Below are 22,724 nucleotides of genomic sequence, written 5' to 3'. Positions count from 1 at the left end.
CGTTGGGTCCTGCTACAAATGGAGAAAACCCACAGACAACCGCCTTCCTAGGTGGGAAAGCAGCAGAATCTTAAACCTTAAGGATCTGCTTTGTAATTTGCTACTGGCATGAACAAAATGAGTCCCATTTGTTTGTGGTTTTTGTTTGTTTTTTTAAGAAAAAAATCCAGACCATCCAGTGCACCTTCTCTGCACATACACACACACACACACATACACACTGATGGAGAGCTCCAGAAGAACAGGCATGGGAACCACAAAGCTCAAACTGTGAAGAGACATGGGCAATCTCTCATTTCTATATTAAATTCTCATTTAGCAATGAAGCAGCAAAATGACACGTGGTAAGAAATAAATGGTCACAGAACACACATACACTCAAATGCAACCATGGGTAGATTTTTAACATTTTTTTCCTCAAAAGCTGTTATTCATCTGATAGTTTCTTTCTGGCTGTGCTGAAGTTTTTGAAGAGCATCTGGTGCTTCTTTAACCATTATCAGAGTGTACGAACCTCAGTGGCCATGGACAATCAACCTCATTAGTGCCACGAACAACCACCTCCACTTGAGATTCTCTACAAAGCCTTTCTAGAAGTTGAATCTGACTCTGCCCCTTTGGTGCCACTCTTTTTTTTTTTTTTTTTTAAATTAACAAACACAGCGTATTAATGCAAATTTGATTTTTTTTTTTCTAAAAATTAGAAATGCTCAGATTATTAGTTCAGCAATATGCAAAGTGCATCTATTTGGTTCTTTCCATAGATCGCCTTCTTTCGTAAGTTTAAATTCCTTCACAGTTTAAAATATTGTGAAGAAATTATATGTATACTTTATGTATAGAACTATTTATATACATACACGTATATACACACAACTCTGTACTTTATATAGTCATAAACACCCATTACTTAGCTATTTATAGTATATACACATGGCATGAACACACGCTCTGTGAAGAGTTGGTGCAGGCTGAAATCATTCCATCAGGTTTAATGGAACAACAACAGTGAAACCATGAGTGAGTTATCAAGAGACACAGACACACATATATTAGATAAGGGAAAGACCAATTAAATCAGCTCTTCCATTCTTCCTATTAACACAGGATTGTTCCCCCCATTCCCACCTTCCATATGCTCACACACAGCTATTCTGCGTTCAGTTTACATGAGAGGGCAGTGGCGGTTCTTCTTCCAAGTGAAAGAACAGTCCATATTTACTCAGGCTCGTTGCAACCTCTTCTGCAAAAGTGCAGCACAGCTGGGTCTGGCCATCCTGGAGGACTCCGAATGCCGCGCTGTTGTTAGCTGAAAGCACCTGCTGAAGCGTTATTGCATGGTTATGGAACAGCTATCAATTGCTCACAGTCTGTGAACTCCCTCTCCAACAAGTGGTACAACTGTATAAATACATATTTTAGCACAAAACAGTTTAACACGAGGCAAGTCCGGGTACGAATGAAACCTAAAGGCCTATGGGTGAACTTTAAAGGCCAAGAGTTCTTCAGAGTGCATGTTGTTTAAGGAACGCAAGTCGGGTAACTTCAGAAGAAGTTTTGTGAAAATAGAGGCTTCATTGGGGTGATTTTTCATGATTAAGGTCCTTAATGCACGGATTAGTGTTTCCTGAAGTGCCTCCACAGAATTGACATTTTCTATTCCAGAGCGATCTAAAGAAAAGAAAAGAGGGGGGAGAAGAGAGAAGGAGAAAAAAAAAAAAAAAGAGAACTGAACAGATGTAGGTTGCAACATAAAGCCACTGTAAGAATTAATCCATTAGCAAATGAACAATTAAAGCACAGATACCAGAAGCCTTTTCAAACACTATTTAGCAACAGCATTGTAAAGTATGAAGTTCACCATGCTGAACTGGTGGCATTCAGTCACCTTTCCTGTAATCACTTACCCACCTTTCCAGAAAAGGACAGAAGCATGCACTTAAATGTTTTGCTGAATCATAACTTTCAACACAAAGAGACAAGGAAGGCACTTCGAAGTAGACTTTTCAATTAATTCTCAAGGCAGGACACAGAACCCTAAACTTGTGATTTACCTTTGGTTACGGAAATCCCACTTAGGACAAGTCCTGCTTGTTTTTGCACAATGGGATCCCGAGTGGCAAAGGGAGCACAAGCCTTGACATGAGTGGGCACTATCTCTGAGCGTTCTGCAAGCAATGACTAAATGAAACATGATGCACCCAAAAATCCCCAGCAAAAGGAAAAAATTTCAACATCAAGAAAAATAATACATCTTCACATACTGCACTCACCTTGCTTCTGAAGCTTCTCTTTCAAGAAACCTGTATTTAAGTACATGCCTGTTTTCCTTGGGTGGAAGCAGTAGCTTAAACTGATAAACTTTAAGCAGGATACCTCACCTACTAATCATGCACAGTAGCTGTTTTTTCCAGGCTGTAGCCAGCTGTTCCTAAACTCCATGGAAATTCAGCAGGGCACACACGAGTGACAGACACGAACATAAATGTACTTCGATGCGTACGTGTACTTAACCGCTGGGACACAGCATTACAGCAGCTTCCTGGCGTACCACTGAGTCAGATCACACAGTCAGAGTGGGAATCCCCTGCCTTACGCTGTCAGCACCAATCTGATCAGAGTTCTCAGGTGAAGAGAGTGCACAGAGTCCTCCTGGACTATTTGGTGCAGCTCCCTACCATTATGGGAAGAAGTACTATATAACCCACTTAAGGATCCATCTTAAAGCAGTTATCCTTTTTTTTGTTGTTGTTCCTGTAGGAAGATGGTTCCAGAACCTTTTACTCTAACAGTTAGGAACTTCGATTAATGTCAAGACACGATAATTAGCATCCATTCCACTCTTCTGTACAAACTGTCTATTAGGTTTGATAGCTGCTCTTCAAGAGAGAGTGTATGAGAACATGAGCGAAAAGAAACTTCTCTGCCTTTGTTAAGCCAACTATTCCTCTTGCCCCACCTCTGCAAACCCTCTAGCTTTGCTCTGCCCTGAGCAGGGATGATTACATTTGCATCAAGTTTGCCAGGTTGACTTTTCCTCAAGAAATCTGTACAATGACATCAGTGCTTCCTCACCTCAGCAAAGGCAGTCCAGACTTTCCTGGTTGCCTCGGTTGAGTTGCTGTAACCTCCTCAGCTCAATAAATCTAAGTATTTCTTCGCCCTCTCAGTCTATTTCTGGTTGCTCCCAATGGCCAGCTGAAGGTTTCCTTAGTGCTATCCAAATAAGAGAATAATAGAGGGTGTGTATTGTATATTCTACCACAAAGCATCACCCTCAGTTAAAGAGATTATCTGGTCTCTAGACCTGCACGAACAGCATTCTTTCAGCTTTAATTCCATCGCACTTCCTCCTTCTTCAGTGCCTGCGATCTGTCCTGCCACTTCTCCTCCATCTTCAACAATCTCAGCTAACTGAAGCCAGAGGTGAAGCATTCATTTCGTTTTGGAATGGAACCAGTGTAATTCCTCAACACCACCAGAAGCACTTCCATTGCCTCACAAGACCCTGGTTTTTCTTTCCTTGCCATTTGACACCAGAGCAAGGGTTATATGCAGTTACACTCCTTGCTACTACCATGCTTCTTCACCCTGCTTATTCTGAATGTCCCTTGTAAGAGTGGTTATTCAACCAGTCGCGCAGAGATGATTCAGACAAATGTCCTCCCTACCAGCATTATTTAGAGGCTTATGCATGTTCTTTTTTTTCCCTCCACTGACATTTTCATAGACACAGTTTAAGCAAGTTAAAGTCTTTCTAGAGGATTTTTAAATAGCACAGCACAGAATTTTAGTCCGGTTTACTTAATGAGCATTCAACAATCACACATTCCTGTCTGTTTCTGGAAGTGATGTGAATCTTGACTATCATCCTTTTTTTAATCTTCTCTTTCTAACTTTCATTCTGAAATGAAGTAGGCATAGATGAAATAGACATCTTAATAGTCTTACTCTTCTACCTTCAGTTCGTCTTCCAGCTACAGCATCTTCCCCCTTTGTTTGCATCTCAGCGTCGTTTTCTCTAATGCTGTACCCTCAAACTCTTCTTCCTCCTTTAACTGAACTCCTCCTCCACCTTATGACAAATGACTCCATGGGTCATGCTTCTCCCTGAGGGGTAGGGTGCAGAGGACCTGCCTTTAGAGATCCGCTTCATCAGTAAGTGCACAGTCCTACAGGCCCCTTCTACTTCTGGCAAGCCCTTCACGCTGCAAGCATCTTCCCCAAGAATGCCAGGTTCTTCTTTTTCCCCAGACTCTGTCAGGGGGCACTTCTCAGGCACACACTCAATTATGAAGATTGCTCAATTACTTGTGGATGTCATTACTGTGGCATTTTGGTTCTATTGCAAGCGACAACGTAAAGTTGGTCAGAACATTGTTGTATTCCTTCCATGTTCTGAACTCCCAGTGACAGCCAACGTTACCACTGAGCCTGAAACGTGGCACAAACTCAAGTTTGGGCCCAAACATTAAAGACCAATGAAGTTGCGTTTTGTAAAACTCAATAAACATTTTGTGAAGAACTCCAGTGAAGTGGTGATCAGACTCCAGACTGGGTCCCAAGGAAGCTAAGACAGGCAGCACAAATGTCCAAAACCATAATGTGAAGAAACCTCAGCTGCAACAAGAAGCCTGAATGCCAAACACTTCATCTTTATGTCCTGTGGCTCTGACACTGTGGTTGTATACCTGTCTAGAAGTGTTCAAGCTAGATACCATTCCTTGGCTAAATTGTACTGAGAACTAGCAACAGCATGGAGCAGTGCTTAAATGGCTGGGGGGAGGGAGAGAGGCTCTGTGCTAGGACACCTAACAGAGCAGAGAGCACTTACACTCAAAACAGGCAGTACAAACACCGTGATATTCTAGGGCCCTGCAGCTGAGCAACGAGAACGGCTGTGGCCTAGTTATGACATTGCACAAGGAGGGAGGAGGCCCAGTTCTCAGTCCTCGCTTTGAAGGTTGTCTTCAGTTCTTGTCAATTTATTTTTGGAACGATGCATGTAAAGCAGAATCTGCAAAAGCAACCAAACCCGCAGATTTCTGCCCACTACCTGAACATTTTCACTAAAAGACTATGGTACCACACTTCTTTCACGCTGCCTTTCCTTCCAGCTTTGAAGCTTGCAAACTCCCCACCACCCACCGCTCATCACCACCGCTTACAAACTGAAGGGGCTACGGCTGCTGCATCCTCTGCTGCCACATTTCAGTCAGGCCATGCACAATGCTGCTAGACTGAACTGTCCCACCTTGTTTACAGAGGCTTCATGTGCCTACAGCACCGTGCCTGCAGTGTCCCTCCCTGATAACAGACATGGGTCTACACCACTCACATTGAAAACCTCTTGGCCAAGAGGTGAACAGTTCCCAGACACTGGCTTGTTGTATAATGGGCACTGCCAGCATTCCTCCAAGCTACCTCTAGAGAGCTCCTTATCCACCAAGCAGGGATTCTGCGTCTTGTATTCCAGGCATTATATGCAGAGCTAATGTGCCTAATGTGAGGCTTTAGATAATACTACAGAAGTAGGTGCTTAATCCTTCTTTGAATCCGGGCCAGGGTGTTCTGTATATCCAGGGACTGAAACAAGATACGAGGCTGGTGGAGATGTTAGTGGATTGGCAGACCTTCAGCTGTAAGAAGTCACGATGCACACAAATAGGGCTTTCTTGCTGACATGGGCAGAGATCAAACCGTTGGATTTAGATTTAAGTAAGATACGCAGAAGGCTTCGATGACCATACTCAGAAGTAAAAATACCACCTTATCCCAAGACTTAGGCTGTTCAAGTCAGGAGCAATTTCATTGATGCTGTCCTGTGAAACTTAGATGAGTCAGGGAAGAGTCAGACAGCTCCTAAATAGCCATTGGGTAACTATGCAATGTATTTTTGAATTCTACAGAAAGCAGAAGGAAAACATAAGCCCCTTGACACATTTTTCCAAAAGACCATATTAGACATAATGGATAAGGAAAAAAGCAAATTATAGGCTGCTAGTAGTGTGAAACCTACTAAATGGGACTTAGGCTTGAAATAACAAGATATATTGTTTAAAGAGATCTTTTAGTAGAGAAACCATTTTCAAAATTTAGCCAAGATGTAAATTACTCTTCTCTCCTTACCAGCAGATACCAGGACAACCGCTGTAAATAAACTCATCTCCTCATCACTAAGTTGCAGGGCATTTAGTTTCTCACTGAATTCAAACATGGAGTTGAGCAGATCACCGGCTCCCATCGAATGCAAGTCGTCCACACTGTACTTCTTTCCACTGAGGAAGGTGACAGTACGCTCCTTTGCATCAAACAAAGATGCAAACCGTACCATCAAAACCTGGTGGAGGAAGAGACAAAAACAAAAAGCAGAGAAACAAAGGTGGATTTCTCAAAAAAAAAAAAAAAATTAAGCTATTTAACATCATTCAAAACTGCCTCATTCTTATTGACTACCGTACAAGCATTCTGTATAGAAACTCCCAGCATGCTGTTGAGTTGTAGGAAACAGTGCAAGCTCTGCCACAGTAGTATTAGAGAAACGAGCAAAAAACATAGGGAGTGGATGCAGGAAAGGGGCTATGGAACATGAAAGGGAGGAAAATTAAAATTTAAGCCTCAGACAGCCTGAGCCATGAGCACAATGCCATTCATAACTATGCAAGGAGGACAACTTGCTTAAGCCACTGAACAGCCAAAGGCATACAGAGCATTAGAACTGTTTTCTTGGCCACACTTAGGAGCAGCAAAGTAAAGGTATTGAACCAGATTCTCGTTTGGTGTAAAGTGAAGCAGCTCCATCGGAACAATGCTGATTTACACCACCTGGTGATCTGGCCCACTAGGCATTCTTTGGGAAAGTACCATGCTGCATCACTGTTTCCACAGGAATGTTAATGAGCTCTGGTAGAAAAGAGCCACACATACAGCCTTCAAAAGGCTACAGAAGCGGGGCTGAAACGGCACCTGGTCTGTAGCTGCAGCTGGGAATACCCCTTTGGTACAAGCACCTGGGCTGGAGCAGTTGACATGTGCTGAACTTACCCCTCTGGGCTGAAATTTCTCTTGTGGTTTCTCAGCCGTATTGTGAAATGTTTCCCTGTGGAATGGCTTGTAAAGTTTCATTTGCTCATGTTCAACAACCTCATTTACATTTTCAAGGTTTAAGTTGCACACAACAGCCTTCTTATTTGGAGAAAGTGAACCAACTGGCACTGGTTAAAACTTCAGACTTGCTGTACCTTCTTGGCATGAGTCATCTCTTCTCACTTACGCTACATAACTGCATTAATTTAAATGATGTTTACTACAGATGAGCGAAGAACTGGGTTTTCAGAAAAGACTAGTGCCTTTGACAAGCTTAAAAAACAGGAGGGTTCAGGAAAAAAAAGAAAAGGTTTGAGAACTCAAACACCATTCATGCACATTACGTGACCTGATGCTACATTTAAACAGCCACATGACATGCAGCAATCTTGATGGACGCATGAACACTATATATTATTCACCTTTGTCACCTACGCTGTTTGTCTTTGGATGACACTTACTACAGGGAGCAGAAACCTAGGCTCTACAGAAGCCCTCAAAAATGCAACAAAAGGAGACTGGAAGCAGGGACCCACCACTTTATACTCAACTTTCCCATTCCAAACACTACTCCCCTTACTGGAATGGGCTTTAGAAGCACAAATCACTAACTTTGGATAATGGTCAACCAGCATAAATGCTAATCTTCAAAACTGAAGCCCACGAAGCTGTCATGATTTATTATATGGCAAAGACCTCTCTTAGGGATTTCAGCATCACAATTCTAACCCAGGGAAGCACAGTTTAGACTATGGTATAGCACGTGATTAATTTTTTCATGTTTCACCTCAAGCCAGACTCGTACTTGTGCATGCTGAGGACATACCTGATCAACCCTACCACCTGACCATAGCAACACAAGCACATAAAACCCCACAGTCAAGTGTTTGCTCACTTCCCCACCACCTGCAGCCAAATTACCAAGTGAGTCTGTACGTAAATTGAGCCACTAGCCCCGTGGATCTAAGGAGCTTGTTAGCTCTACCGTTAATTACATTTGGGGTGGGGGAGGACCAGCTCAAGGCCAGCTGAGGATCTTACTTTAGGCTCATTGTTGCCCTCCTGAGCCGGCTCCCACACAAAGCCATGCAAATACAACTACAATATACGGAGCTCCACAGTACTCCCCGTTCTAAGGCGGATTTGTAGCTCACACGTGTGAATATATATATAGCGATGTTGCTTCTGCACCCACACCAAGTCCATGCATCTTCTCATCTTCAAATGAATAAGCACTCCTTGAGTACGAGCTGCTGTTAAGCACAGTGCCAAGACAGCTACACGCCAGTGCCCGAGGGAGACAAAACAGGGTCAGAGGCAGGAGTTTTCTCAGGCTTTTCTATTAGCATGCAGATGCTGGGGTATCCTAGTTTAGTTACCCAGAAGACAGAAATGACCTTGTAGACACCAGGCTTTGAAGATGCTTTTGCTTCTACTGAAATGGTTTCATTAATCCTGTAGGTTTTATTCATTGCTCTGCAGCATTATCTTTTTGATGTTTTCTCTGTTGCTAAAATGCCACACAGGCCTCTAACTACAGGTACAAGTCCACTAACAGAAATCAGTATTAGTGTTTCTTTTAAATGGGTGAATAGGGATAACCATGCAGCCAGACATTAGTAATTCCCCTGAACATAGAAACCTTTTTATCAGCAGTGCTTGTAACTGGCAAACAGGCATATGAATGAAGGTTTAGAAAAGCTGGAGGTGAAGAAATGCCAAGACAAAACATTTTACTTGCAAAACATGAGGGTTTGGCTTTAACTTATATGACCAGTTAGAGCCTGATTTTCCACCCTCCACCTCCTTTGAGGACACAGGACACTATTTGGCTTTGCAGAGGAGGAACCAACATTTTTGTGTAATGTTTACAGCAATGTAAGAGGCTGAGACTCAAGAAGTAAAAATATTGCCCCTAGCTACAGAAGAGTTCTAGATTAAAAGGTCAAGAATAACAGGAAAAAATGCATGAGAGCTAAATGGAAATACAGAGAGAAACTGACACACCCCAGACACCAAGTCTTCCGGTATAACTTGTACCTTCCATCCTAACTATTATCCATTTTAGAACTGGGCTGCTTAAAAGACCCAACGCATTACAAGAGAAACGTCTTCAGATCAGGTAAATACAAAATACAAAAGCATTCCTCTTTGAAAGAGCAAGTCAGGTAAACAAGAGCAAAAGCATCAGCAACCCTGCCCTCCCCAGAAAAGCAAAGTAACAAACACTTTGGGCTCCATCTCATCTCTATGCTTACATTTCACACTTGTATACCTATAAAATGTGCACGATGCCTATAAATATACACAAGAGTCTGGAAGAGCAATTAGAACCTTAAGTAAAGGTCCCCTCACAAAGGTCACTAATTACAAAGCAGCACCGAGCCCTCTGGCATCATTTCCAATTTACCACCACTAGTGCACATTTATGTCATGACCACTAGTGGGTGAAACCAACCGTGAGGACCTGGTGGGATTAATGTCTACTGTAAACCAGGCTGCAGCTGGTACATGGGATTTAGAGAGCTGCAGCCGCAGTTAGCTATCAGTGTTACTGCCTTGGAGAACGATGGGGTCTTTAGTGATCCCCAGCTGCCACCGCAGGATGGGTGCTCCAGCAAGGGTATGGAACATCGTGGAAGAAGGGAGGACATCCAGAGTGATAAATGCATTCCTCTGCAAAATTGTGAAGTCAATGGATAGCTTTCTAAGCTATCCACCCTTCCAGATGCAGTCTGCTTCTCTCCAGGCTAAGCAAAGGTAGCTATCAGAATAACTGCTGCTACATAAAACCAAGAAGCTCCTCGTTAGTCATTTATTAATGCCCAGGGAAGCAGGAACAGTAGGAGGGCTGAGTACTTTTTGTCTAGTTGGAAAACAGACAGCTCACCAATACCTGACCAAGCAGCACTGGACACCACCAGCTTAAGGAAAACTCAGGGCTGGCATCCGTGAACAAACTGGTGCTACCCAACCCAGTTCTATTGATCTTTGTTCTCAGGGGGGTCAAACTGACATACAGCTTGTCAAGTCGGCAATACACACACAGTGGTCTCACCTCAAAGGTCCCAGCCTTCAGAAGATTAACCTGGTCATGTTGGGAGAGATCTCGGAAACCTGGGATGCGCTTGGCAAACTCCACCACTTCCTTCACTGCAGGGGTAAAACTCAGGGAAAACTCTTCCCAGACTTCATGGCCAGACTTGTTTGGGTCCACGTGGGGAGTCTTACTCATCGGGCAGACCTAATATTTACAAAACATACACAGAAAACAACTCAAAGATATAATTCCAAATATTGACAAACAGTTGAAAGAAGCAGGTCTGTTCTTCAATAAAGTTTTGCAACAGCGCACAGAGAAAAAAACATAGTATTTCTCAGTCAGCCCCCTAAGCAACCAGATTTTTCCCTCCACCTCCCTTTAAAAAAAGGAAAGCAAACAAAAAATGTCCATTAGCAGTCTGTTTCTAAACACTGTTCGCGGTGAAAGACTTGAGAGAATACATGTTATTCTTCCCTGACCTCTCTCATACCTGACACCTGGATTTCTCTTACTCGCATTATCACTGTAATCTCACCATTAATCATGATTTCAAAATCAATTGTAATCTCACAATCACTACTACATGTATTCACATAGATCCTTCTTGCTTTGCACGCACCTTAAGTAATTCAGCCAAGGTGACAAAGATGTCAACACCAGAGCAAGGAACCGAGCATTGGTTTACTGAGTCACAGGCTTACACCCTGATTACTGACGAGTCTTCCTATCCTAAATGTTTGCTTTTACTCCTATCACCAAGGTAGGACCGAGGAACTCATACTCGTTTTGCTCAATCACAGAAAGATAAAATGTTCTCTCTTTTAAGCAAACTTACAGAAACTTTTCATAAGGAAGTCTGAATCCATTTAATGAGATCAAGACACATTCGTCAAGGCTGACTGCCAGGAAATTCCCTGCATAAAACTCAGCCACGTGTTCTGAGAGACTTTCAGTTCTGCTTCATAAAACTTACATCTTTTAATGAAGTTTAACCTTTTAATGTTTATTTCACCTGTCATCGAGGACAATAATTCCTTCAAGCACTCTTCAAAAAGTATATTAAATGGTCTATGAAACCCTATGTAACATCAGTAAAGCAAACAAAAAGCAATTAAATAAATTAATAATTCCACAGAGCTATTCTGCTTTTGCAGGGCATCTTGAATCTGTTAACCATCCAGCAATTTTTTGCTTGTAATGTCCTGATATCCACTACAAGAGCATACTCAATGTGGGTACGTGCGTGTATTTGGTAGCAGAGAGGGAAAACAAGATAATCAGATATTTCTGTGTTTTCCCACCACCACGTATCAGCTATTAACTGGGCGTTCAACATGCAGAAATCTGCTCTCATCTTTTAAGAATCACGAGAACTGCAGATTTTTTGGTTCACTTGTGAATCAGAATGGTATTTTGTGTTTCCGAGGACAACCCCCAAGACGAAATCACTACCTCTGGGCTGGAAGAGGACCTTTTCCTTAAGCTTAAAATCATTCCGAATCAAAACAAAATGCTTTTCATTTGGCAATATTTCTGACAGAAGGAAGGGTCTAGGCACCACTGCTGAGGTTCATGCAGGAATTGTTAAAAACATAGTACTCTAAAAATAAGGAATCTCTGGTTCAGCATCCCACTGTGGACCTGACACAAAAAACACCTCAGCTTCTCCTCCTATGGCTGTTCATCCAAACCCTCATGGCAAATGGTCCTGAGGGGAAGCTGATGCTTTTCCCCCCCACCATGTGTTATGTCCACATTCTCTTGAGAGATCTCTGCCCAGGAGTCATTCCTATGGAAGTTTTTGGCTCTCTTCGGGGAACCTGTTTCAGGAAGGACTGCAAGCAGTACATTTCTAGCTGTGCATGTCCGGGTGTCATTGAGCAAAAACCAACCAACCAAAATAAAAATCGCCAACCCCCTGAACATCTGTCTCTGCACTGGTTCAATCTAATTACACTCCCTGACTCCTTTTGGTCAGATCCTGCTCGCCGTGAATTCTCTGGCAAAACTCTCCTTAATGTCAGGGCTGCAGCGGGGGCCTGCAGTTCTCTGTTTGATTTGGTTTTGTTTCCTCATTGCCGGCTACGTTAAAGCTCCCTGCAGCTGCTACAGGCAGGTCAAACTGACTGGTTGGGTCTCTGCAGGCACAGCCACTCCCTGCCCGCCCATGCTGACAGGTTTAACCTCTGCTTCTCAGGAGTGCCAAGAATGCTGTCACAGTGACTCCACATACTTTCCCTGCAACGAAGAAAGGTTGGGAATGATTACTATTTGCCACGCTGGAGTGCCCCGAGTCTGCAATTAGAGGTCAGAGCCTGCTAGGGATGCCATGGTCCACATATGCCACAGTCCAAGAAACACTGAAATCCTGCCTCAAAACAAACAACCTTCAGGACGTGGAGATTTTTCAGAGGCCTGCGAGAACCTGTGAGGAACCTTTACAAACTAGGAAGAAGAAAAACACGGGGAGCTCAACCCCTTCAGAAAGGTCAGGGGCTTGCGCTTCTCGACAGTAAGACAGGATGAGGACAAGGATGTTATGTTCCCTCATCCCAGGCAGTCCCAATGATAAAAAGAAGGACAATCTATTTTAAGGGGCTTACAGAACTGCCTGCCTGAATGGCAGGGAAACAGCAGGTGCAAGGCAAAGGGGAGGGACCTTTGTTAAGGAAAGAGGAAGAAAAAAATATGCAAGAAAATAGGCAGCATCTCTGTTAAGAATGCAGTGAAAAAATGGTCTGGCTAAGTTGTCTAGGATACCTAGAAGTGTCTTCAGACCCTCACTTGTGCAAGCACTATAGAAAAGACCTTGAACTTCTCTCAACTGGTTTAGCAGTGCATTTTCCTTCTGTTTCTGTTCAGATTTGAGGATGTTCTACATGAGAAGGATGCTTAGCCAAGTTCAATGGGTCCCCCATCGAACCTCTATTTTACACGGCCTGTAACAAAATAAACCTACACCCGTTATGAATAAATAAAATACAGCCTACACAAGAAGAGAGATTTGAGAACACATTAGCAAGGCATCCAACTGGATTGACTTCAAATCCTAGCCCTGAGGTTTCACTCCAGGAATTTGTTTTGAATATCTTTTAAGGAAAATATAGCACATCTGACTGCGTAGATTATTTTAAAATGAAGTCTTCAAAAGGATTCAGTGAAGACGGGAATTTGTGAACTCATAACATCCCTTTTCATTTCTAAATCAAGAAAGGAAACGGACTTTCTTCAACCAATGCCCTTTGAGATTAGTCTATTTTATAATTGGCTAGAAACTGATCCAAGAAGCTCCATCGCCTGTATGATTTCAGACCCTACACACAACTCAAGCCATTACTCGCCCTCATCACAACTTGTGCTGTCAAACTTGTACTACTATGTCAAGTTTCAGCAGCTGTGCCAATTGTACGGAGCTACGCCATCTGAAGGTGCACAGCTCAATCCATTGTTAAGTATTAAAGGTTTAAAAAAACAACCCAACAGAAGCCCACACCTATGGCTAAGCCTTTCACCAAATCAAACAATTGATATCAATATACCAGATGCATTCTTCCTCCAGTGCTGCGAGAGTAAGTGGTATTCCTGTTTGGAGAAAAGACATCTTCTGGGATCCTATCACACAGCCGCTGAGTGTAACCGTTGCTGAAGTTCATACAGTGGCCATTTGTGAAACATACGGCGTGCCCGCTTGGGTAATGCATCGTGCTTCTCCCTTTGTACTGTCCGCCAAGGTGCTGCTCACTTTCAGGGTACTGAGGGCCGCTGAGCCCACTAACACAGTGCTCACTGCTCATCATATATTGTTCAGCGTTCTTTGACACTCTCTCCCCACCCTGGGACTGCATCATCTCTGCTGGGTTTTGGGACTGCTCCTGGTTGTACATGAAAGTATCTTTGTGGGCCCTAGTGACCATACCAATCACTTCTTCCTTAGCCATGTCAGAGCTAGGAGGGGGAGAGGGGCTTTTGAGGGTTTCCCGCTCTTGCTTGGGTTTAGAGGAAAGCTCTTCTTGAGGTGCTTGATCTTGATGTTCTGCTAATGCTTCATTGGGTAAGTGGCCGCTGAACTGACTGTTCATCATGGTTTTCATGGCACTCTGCATCTCAATCAGCATCCTCTGCTTCTCGCGTTTAGGAATGCGGCCAAATCGAACAGCTATCAAGGAGGAGAAATAAAAAGTTAAAGTCAATCCTGGAAGCATTAGAGCAGGCACAGACATCAAACCAGAACAAAAAAAACAGCGTGAACATGCACAAAATACACATCCCGACCAATAACCTTGCTTGAGGGCTTTTACTGCTTTCAGCAGCGCTGCTGCAGGGGGTATTACCACTTAAGTCAAAGAGTTTCCTGGGCACAGGATAGGCATGAGATTTCCTGGGCACAGGATAGGCATGAGATATGAACTATATGATGCTGTTTACATACAAAGAAAAGGCAGCTATAAAGCACATAAACACTGACGTCCTTCCCCCTTCTTCTACAAATTTAGCTATGGACTATACACACAGTTGAGTCAGTTAATTAAGTGGCAGGCTTTGAGGTTGGATCAATTAAATCAGCACAACTTTGTGTGCTGACAATTAGCTCTATTTAAACACAGTTCATATCATATTTGTACACAAGTTCTGCAAGACAGCTCCTCATGGACCAATTATGTAACTTGCCAAAACAGTGGAGAGAATCAATGCAGAATGAGGCTTACCTTGGCAAACTTTCCTGATAACTTTGCCTTGACAAAGACATTTTCTGCTGGCAAAGGGATGGGCATCATTGTGGCTGCAGCACTTTTGACCCTGTCCTGGGGAATCTGCACCTGCCTCTACCACCCCGTCCAACCACAACCTTACAAGGGCTTGCAACCAGTTTCGACTGATGTAATTATGTTCATGCAGTAGTCCATCATTAATGTAACTAAATCTCTTTCATTAAAGCAGGTGCAACCTCGTGCGCAAACAAGCGCCTAGGGGATGAAATAACTCCTATGCACGACAAGAACTCAGAACAATTATTTAAAATAAGTTTTAACACCCCACCCACAGAATTATTAGCAGCCCAAGATTCCTAGTTCTTGTGAAATAAAAACCCAGAGAAAATTAAAAAGTGAAACAGAAGGAAGAGTCCTCTTTTGTGACAGTAAGTTGTAGCAGACTAAAAGCTACACTTTCAGCGCTACATTTAAGAAGTCACAAGGATCAGATAGTCAGCAACGTGACCACTCAGTTCAGCATTATTCCCTTCCTCCCTGCTCCCTCAAGAAAACAAAACAACAAAAAAAGACAAAAAAAGACAAGAAAACAAAACCATGATGATATACACATGCTCCGTGCACCCAAAACTAACCCATTTGGCTCCATAATGGCTAGTCTAAGGCTATCCCAACTGCATAAAATCCAGTGAGCCTGATCCAACTCATATTAAAAAGCTGTTCTGTTCAATTCAACAAGAAACAGCCCAGGCAGAATTCCCTTTTATTGAAAAAACAACAGCAACAAAGAATCTTGTCTGGATTCAGGAAGGAACCACTTCAAATATTAACTGAGTAAAACAAGATCAAGACTCCTGTTCCATCTATGCCCCTAACAGACCACTGCAGTGCACCACACCCTATCAACCTCCAGGGAAGGGAGGACGGTTCCTTGGCCAGCATTATGTTACCAGTTCGGGACAGTCACAGGGCAAGGTGGCAAGCTGATCTAAACGCACTCTGACGGGGAATCTGGCCCTGACAATAGGGTCAGCTGTGTTTTCTGTCATTAAGACCCTCAGCAATGGGTTTTGTGATGGGCAGCAGATTCACTCGCAGAGGATCGCTGCGCAGGAACATACCATCTCTTGACATTCCAACAGACAGACATTTTTTGAAACGACACTGCTGGCATCGGTTCCTATTCATTCTCATTATAGAGCAGTTGTTATTCTTCAAGCACTTCTTATACTGGATGTTTTGCTGAATGCTTCTTCTGAAAAAACCCTGTAAACAAACAACAAAACCCCCGCAACTATTATTACAGCACATATCCAATCCTCCTGTCAAGATTCACCCCTCTGAAAGGACGGAGAATTTCACCTCATCTCACTGTCTGCTTCAGGCCAACAGCCTGGAGTGATTTTAAAGAACTTGCTGCTCCTCGTGACTTACTTCCCCTCAGCCTGTGATCTGCATATAAAGCAATCTAGTTACAACTTCTAACTACAGAAGATGCTAAGTTCCTCCCTGCATAGTCAGCACCTAGGAGCACGGTATCTCCTGTATTATTTTCATCGCTGTACTGACAGTTTGTGAGATATGCCCTCAGCCTCCTAACAACATTAGCTGCAAAGGTAAAAGCCAAAATCAGATATTTTGACTTCAGCCTCCGTAGTTTGGCAACAAAACCATCCTCTTGCACCATATGACTTTCGAAGGTGGATCTTCCACACAACCCGTAAATTGACAAACTCCTTCACAGAACATAGTATCTGCAGTGCTACAGTATCTGAAAATACATGCATCCATTTTTTTTTCCCCCCATGGTGAAGAATTGCTCTTCCAAAGCTGTTTTGTTCTGTGTCCCATCCCAGGTTACAACTCACACCCACCATCTCCTAACGCAGATAACATTTGCATATCTTGCATACCGTGGTCCTTACCACCTCTGTCCCCAGTTTCTGTTCCCTGCCATGCACTCCAGGTCAGGCAGGATTGGAAAAAGGGAGAGAACAGAAAGTACTACACTTTGGAAAATGCTGCATATCATTAACTAGTTCACCTTTTCCTACAGCTCATACTCTGCCTGAAAATTCTCAGATTTTTGTTTAACAGAGAATCATACCAACATATATATATGCGAGTATATACATATTTTTGTCAGCAGTATCACCATTTTTCCCTCAAAGAAAGAACTAGGGCATTTCACCAGCAGGAAGGTGAGCAGAAATATACCTCACCTTGCAGCCCTCGCAGGCGTGAACACCATAATGAAATCCTGAAGCGACATCGCCGCAGACTTTGCAGAGGAGAACCATTCCATTGAATTCTAGAATCAGAACAACAACAAAAAAAGTCAAGGATGTAGAAAATCAGTAACAACTGCGGGAACACGATTCCAGCTTTTTAAAACCTAGTCTAAAAACAAAATATGTCAGGTCAGTTCAACATACAAAAAAGTACAGCAAGGGGACAGAAAACAAGGGTGTACGAAAACCTTGAACAGTTCAGAAGGTACCAGTGAATAGGAGGGGAGGAAAAAAAAAAAAAAAAAAAGAAAAAGAAAAAAAACATGAAGCACTCAACAGAATAAGGAGAAAGCATGTATTCATTGGACTTTCAATCACAGTAGCACTGTACTCATTTGTAGAAAACGAGCCTGCTTACATTTACGCATTTTTAAAAGGATCATTTAGGTAACTAGGCCACCAAAGTTTCAGCTCAATCTGTCTTTGCATCAGGACAAGGAAGCCCATATAATGGCTGCAGTTTCCTCAACTGAAAGCAGACATCTTTTCTTACACACTTCAACTTGAAAATACCTCCACAGCTCTGTAAATACGCTCATAGCTTAGGTTTTTGAAGTTTCCTCCTGCCCAGTTTTATTTCAGTTTATCAATAAAGAACTTCTGCAAATCCTCAGCACTGGCCTAATGCTGGTTTTACTAAGCAAATGGGAATTTTACCAATGACTTCAGAAACCACAAAGTTACCTTAGCACTGAGTAACAGACACAGCTGGAATTACTCCAGCAGAACCATGTTCTACCAGAAGAGCAAATTTCTTTGACATTTGGGTTTCATTTGTAAAGTTTTTTTTTTTTTTTTTTTTAAAGTTTTGAAAGAGAACCAAACCACAAAATTTCCATATTTTACAGAACTTGTATTGAGCTAAAATGTTATCTATCCACACACCTCTACAGTCTACAGCAGGTTTTGTCTTCAGAAACCTCCTCTGTCAATACCATAAACCTACCTGCTAGTAAATTTAAGAGCAAGTAAAGTTTCTTACTAAGGAATTAGAGTAGTAACACTTTGAAGAAAAAAAAAGATAATTTTGACAGATTTTTATGGTAGAACTGTTAGATAGTAATTCTAGTTTCGTAACAATTCAAAGTGATAAAACAATTCTGCCAATTGAAAGAATCCAGCCTTCAAAAAAACAGCTGATTGTTGAAATACTCATTCCAGAACTTAGCATGATGCCTGCCCTTCTAAAACTCTTCAAATGTATTTCCTCATTGTGGTCTTCTGTGAGTATCAGAAAAAGCACGAAGCAAATATAGCAGGAGCTAATTGTTAAGCGCATTTTAAAAGGCTATGCTTTAGTCCCAACTTATGATTACTTTGCTTTAACATCCACAGTTTAAGACCTAGGATCATATATACATACACACACACATATATATGTATATATATATATATATATATGTATATATATGTGTGTATACATACACACACAGATCCAAGCTGCAGCTAGGTAGGTATAACCTAACATTTTGGTAATTTATTTTGTTCCTCAAGAAATCTGGGGGGAAGGAAGGTAAGTGGGCAAAGGAGGGAGTATTAAAAAAACAAACAAACAAACAAACAGACAAGCTAGATTTGCAAAACAGTTCCATAAATACTCCTTAAGGCAGTTTCTGATCACTACTATCACTGCATTATTCAAAACACTTCAAGATTATACAAGACTAATTCATCACATCTTTGTAACTGAGGGTTTGATTCTTATTAAAGATCGGTTTTCATTAGTGAAGACCTGAGATATAGCAGGACTGTTATTTCTGGACTGTTTGGAGCTAGCAGCAACGAGACCCCCATCTACGAGCATCTGTATGGTAGTATCATACCATATGTGTTGTCAGTAATGTAACACAAAAATAAAAAAACAACTAGGCTTTGCTACACGCCAGCAAAGGAAGGCACAGGGAGGACCTGCTTGTAACACACACACAGCTCCAGACTGTCGGGATGTGAAGGGGAAAGTGGCAGTTTCGCCAAGAGGCACCGAACATACTTGTGACTCCGTTATGGCCTTTTGTCAAGCCAGCAACACCCGACTGGCTTGGTTTAACAGTCTCCTCCAGCCGGTCGCTCTTTGGTGCCCCGTCAGAGCCCTCGCTGCTCCGGCCATTGCAGCTGCTTTCTGAGGAGGAGCTGTTCGGAGAAGATGGTACAGGCGAGGAGGATGACTGGAAACCGCTGTCTGAGCTCTCGCTGTGACATGAGGCTGGGCTAGATGCCGAGCTTGAAGAGCTGATGTAAGCTATCACACCCCCTAAGGCAAGAAAAAAAAGGCGGCATGTAGTGACATAACGAGCAGGCATGCACCACAGCCATGTGAGCCACGCCATGACCCAGCACCGCCAGACCCGGCTCTCACGTGTTCCTGGATGCTCTCCTTCCCTGCCCTCCCTCGCGCTCGTGTCTCCCCATCAGCCCGCAGCGGGTGACCTCCCCGCCTGCCCCAGCTGCCTCTCTCCTCTTATCAGCTGCCTTCAGTCGGCGCCGCGACCGCACGCAGCCACGGCGCCCGAAAACAGAGCAGAAAGGCACAGTGCAGGGAGGGCTTCCCCGGCAGCCCCCTGAGCAGACCTTGTCACAGCACAGGCAAAGGCCAGGGAAGAGACAGGACCTCAGCGCCGCGAGGTCAGGACAGGTGAGGGACAGAAATAGGGCAGAGCAGAAGGCTCCGCGCAGGCTACAAGCTGGAGGCACGGAAAGGAAGGGCTGGGAGGTGCTACCGATGCAGAAGGGAAGAAAGCTAGGGAAAGAAGTAGCGCTGCAGCACGGTTAGCCTATTAAATGCCATTTGTCCTATGGCAAGCCTTTGTAGCACTCCTAGCAGCAGCCAGGCTGCTATTTGCAAGGCACGGCAGGGCAGAGACCGCTTGCAATCTGACACACTCAAGGATCCTTCAGATGAAACAGCTTTTTGTCCTCGGGCAGACACGGGAGCAGCCGCGGCTTTTCGCAGCCTCCTTTTTCTTGCTTTATAAGCGAGAGGAATTGCTCTCACGAGTCCGTCCCTGCGACTCGCTATTTCCAAAGCCAGTAGGAAAGCGCTCGGCATTTCGCACGCAGGGGTCCGACAGAAGCCTGGTCACAGCGGGATTCCCCAGGCCAGCAGGCATTAGGGCCGTGAGGGCAGCCAGGGGCTGGCTTCCTTCACGGGTCAGCGGCGTTTGTGCCAGCGGAGCCCTCACTGAGCGGCCGCCTCATGAGGCAGCTCCGTGTGCCCCCTCACAGCTAAAGGCTGACGGGCCCTGGGGGTGCCACACAACCTGCTCCTGAGGCAGGAATTTTGACTTCTGCGACAAATTTTGGAGTTTTTATCACCCGCAGCGGTGCTCCCAGCATTTCTGCACCAGCCCTCCTACCCTTGTGGTTTTTATCACCAAGGAAGCCCCATGGCACACACCCGTGCGCTCGGCTGCTCCTCGCCCCCCGCCCTCAGCCCTCTGTGGGGTTTTTTATTCCCAATCCTAAGGAAAAGGCTCCGCTGCCAGCCGCCGGGGCAAAGCTCAGAGTCCGCCGCGCCGTGCTGCCGGCAGGCGCCACCCTGCTGCGGGCGGGGCTGCAACATTTGGGGGATTTCAAAGCCTGATTTGTGTGTCTGTCCCCCCCCCAAAAAAAAAAAAAAAAACAACGGTTTATCGCAGCCAGCCGTTACTCGGCCGCTCCCTGAGGGGCCGCCTGACAGCAGCACCTGAGGGGGCCCCCCCCCGCGCTCCTCGCTCATCACCCCCCGTTTTAAAAAAATATATATATATAAAAACACATTATTTTTATTTATTTAATTAAAAACGCTGCTTTTCCACCGACCCAACCAGCGGCGCGGCGCGGGGCCGGTGCTGGCCCTGCCCGGCCCCGTTACACAACGCCCCCCCCCCTCCCCCTCCTCCTCCTCCTCCTCCTCCTCCTCCTCCTCCTCCTCCTCCTCCTGCTGCCCCCCCCTCCCCAACCGGCACCGGGCCGGGCCACGTGAGGGGCGCGCGCACACGGCCGCGCGCGTGCGTCCCCCCCCCCTCCTCCTTCCCATTCCCCAACGGCCGCCGCCCTCCGCCAACGGTCACCTCCCTCCCCCCCCCCCCCCCCCCATATGTAGGTCAGGGCAGAGCCGCGCGGCCGCCCTCACGTGTCCCCGCCGCCCGCCGCCCCGCGCCGCCGATTATGCAAGGCTGCGCGTCACGGCGCGGCGCGGCCAATCAGCGGGCGCGCCGCGCGGAACGTAAACACAGCGCGCACATGGCCCCGCCGCGCCGGACATGTGAGCGGAGCGGCCGCCCGCACGGCGCCGCGGGGGCGCGCGTAGGGGGAAGGGGGAAAACAGAAAACGAAAAGGAGGGGGGGGGGGGGCGCGCGCCGCACCCGCTGCACCGCGCCCCCCGCTGCACCCAGCACCGCACCCCGCTTACCCGCGCTGACTTCCATGGCGGCGGCGCCCCGCTCTGCTCTGCGTCGCCCTGCCTCGCCGCCTCGCTTCCCCTCCCGGCCGTGTCTCCGTGTGCCGGGTGCTGTCAGCGCGGCTCGCAGCCCGCCCGCCCCTCCACAACAAAAGCCAGCGGCGGCCGCGCACAGTGCGGCACCGCCACGGCCCCGCCCCGCCCCGCCCCGCCCCTGAGGCGAGGCCACGCCCCCTCCCCCAAGCCACGCCCCCTCCGCCCCGCCGCGGCCCCGCCCCCTCACCCAGTGACACACTTTTCCGCGCCGCGCGCGCTCACGTGCGGCGGGCGCGTGCGGCGCTGAGGGGGGGGGGCGGCAATATGGCGGCGGGGGGTGAGGTGCCCGCCTGAGGCACCTCAGGAGCCTTCCTCGGCTCGTACAGCGCCCAAGTGTCCCTCAGAAAGCACCCCCCAACCCCCCCGAGGGACACGGTTCCCTCTGTGTGTGCCCCTACACGCAGCGCAGAATAAATCCTGTCACGGAGAGGCAGCATTTGTGCTCCTGTAGCGTCTCCTCACCACACAAAAATCTGGGAGGGTCCTGGTGACCACCTAGAGAGCTGCCTAGGGTCCATGCCTTTGGCGCTTCAGCCTCCGTTTGCTGAGGGAGACCTCGTTGCTCTCCACAACCACCTGAAAGGAAGGTGTGGGGAGCTGGGGGTCAGCCCTTTCTCGCAAATAAACAGCAATAGGACTAGAGGGAATGGCCTCAAGTTGCGCCAGGGGAGGTTCAGGGTGGCAATGAGGAGACATTTCTGCTCAGAGAGAGCAGCCAGGCACTGGGACGGGTTGCCCAGGGAATGGTGGAGTCACCATCCCTGGGGGTGCTCAAGGAGAGGTTGGACGTGGTGCTTGGGGACATGGTTTGGTGGTGACAGTGGTGGTAGGGGGTGGTTGGACCAGATGCCCTTGGAGGTCCCTTCCAACCCTAATGACTCTGTGACTCTGTGCTGTTCCCTGCGGAAGGCTTGCGGTGCTGAGAAGAGACTGAAGCAGGGTATCAACACGCCAAGGAGCAGAAATGGGGAAAAGCACAGAAAGTGAGACAGGAGGCTTCCACCTGCAGCTTCTCCCCTTCCTTCTCACCCCCAGGAAGAAACACAAGAATTTCCCCTCTTCCCCCTTCACCCCACGCTCAGGGAGCAGCCCGAGCTGCATCCTTAAATTCCTGAGATAT

At 45.8% G+C, this 22,724-nt stretch overlaps 1 protein-coding gene across 1 annotated transcript; it reads right to left on the bottom strand.

The window, feature by feature from the left end:
* Positions 1 to 965: 965 nt before the first annotated feature.
* Positions 966 to 21,709, bottom strand: NR1D2 (nuclear receptor subfamily 1 group D member 2). Its single transcript, XM_068674358.1, has 8 exons — positions 21,521 to 21,709; positions 19,120 to 19,380; positions 17,061 to 17,149; positions 15,960 to 16,104; positions 13,669 to 14,285; positions 10,145 to 10,330; positions 6,130 to 6,340; positions 966 to 1,671 (listed from the first exon to the last, which is right to left on the bottom strand). Exons 1-8 carry the CDS (start codon positions 21,534 to 21,536, stop codon positions 1,475 to 1,477), a joined length of 1,722 nt encoding a protein of 573 aa, XP_068530459.1. The 5' UTR covers positions 21,537 to 21,709; the 3' UTR covers positions 966 to 1,474.
* Positions 21,710 to 22,724: the final 1,015 nt, after the last annotated feature.

The sequence above is a fragment of the Anas acuta genome, chromosome 2, assembly GCF_963932015.1.
Source record: "Anas acuta chromosome 2, bAnaAcu1.1, whole genome shotgun sequence".
Lineage (NCBI taxonomy): Eukaryota > Metazoa > Chordata > Aves > Anseriformes > Anatidae > Anas > Anas acuta.
This window is presented reverse-complemented; position numbering and strand designations above follow the sequence as displayed.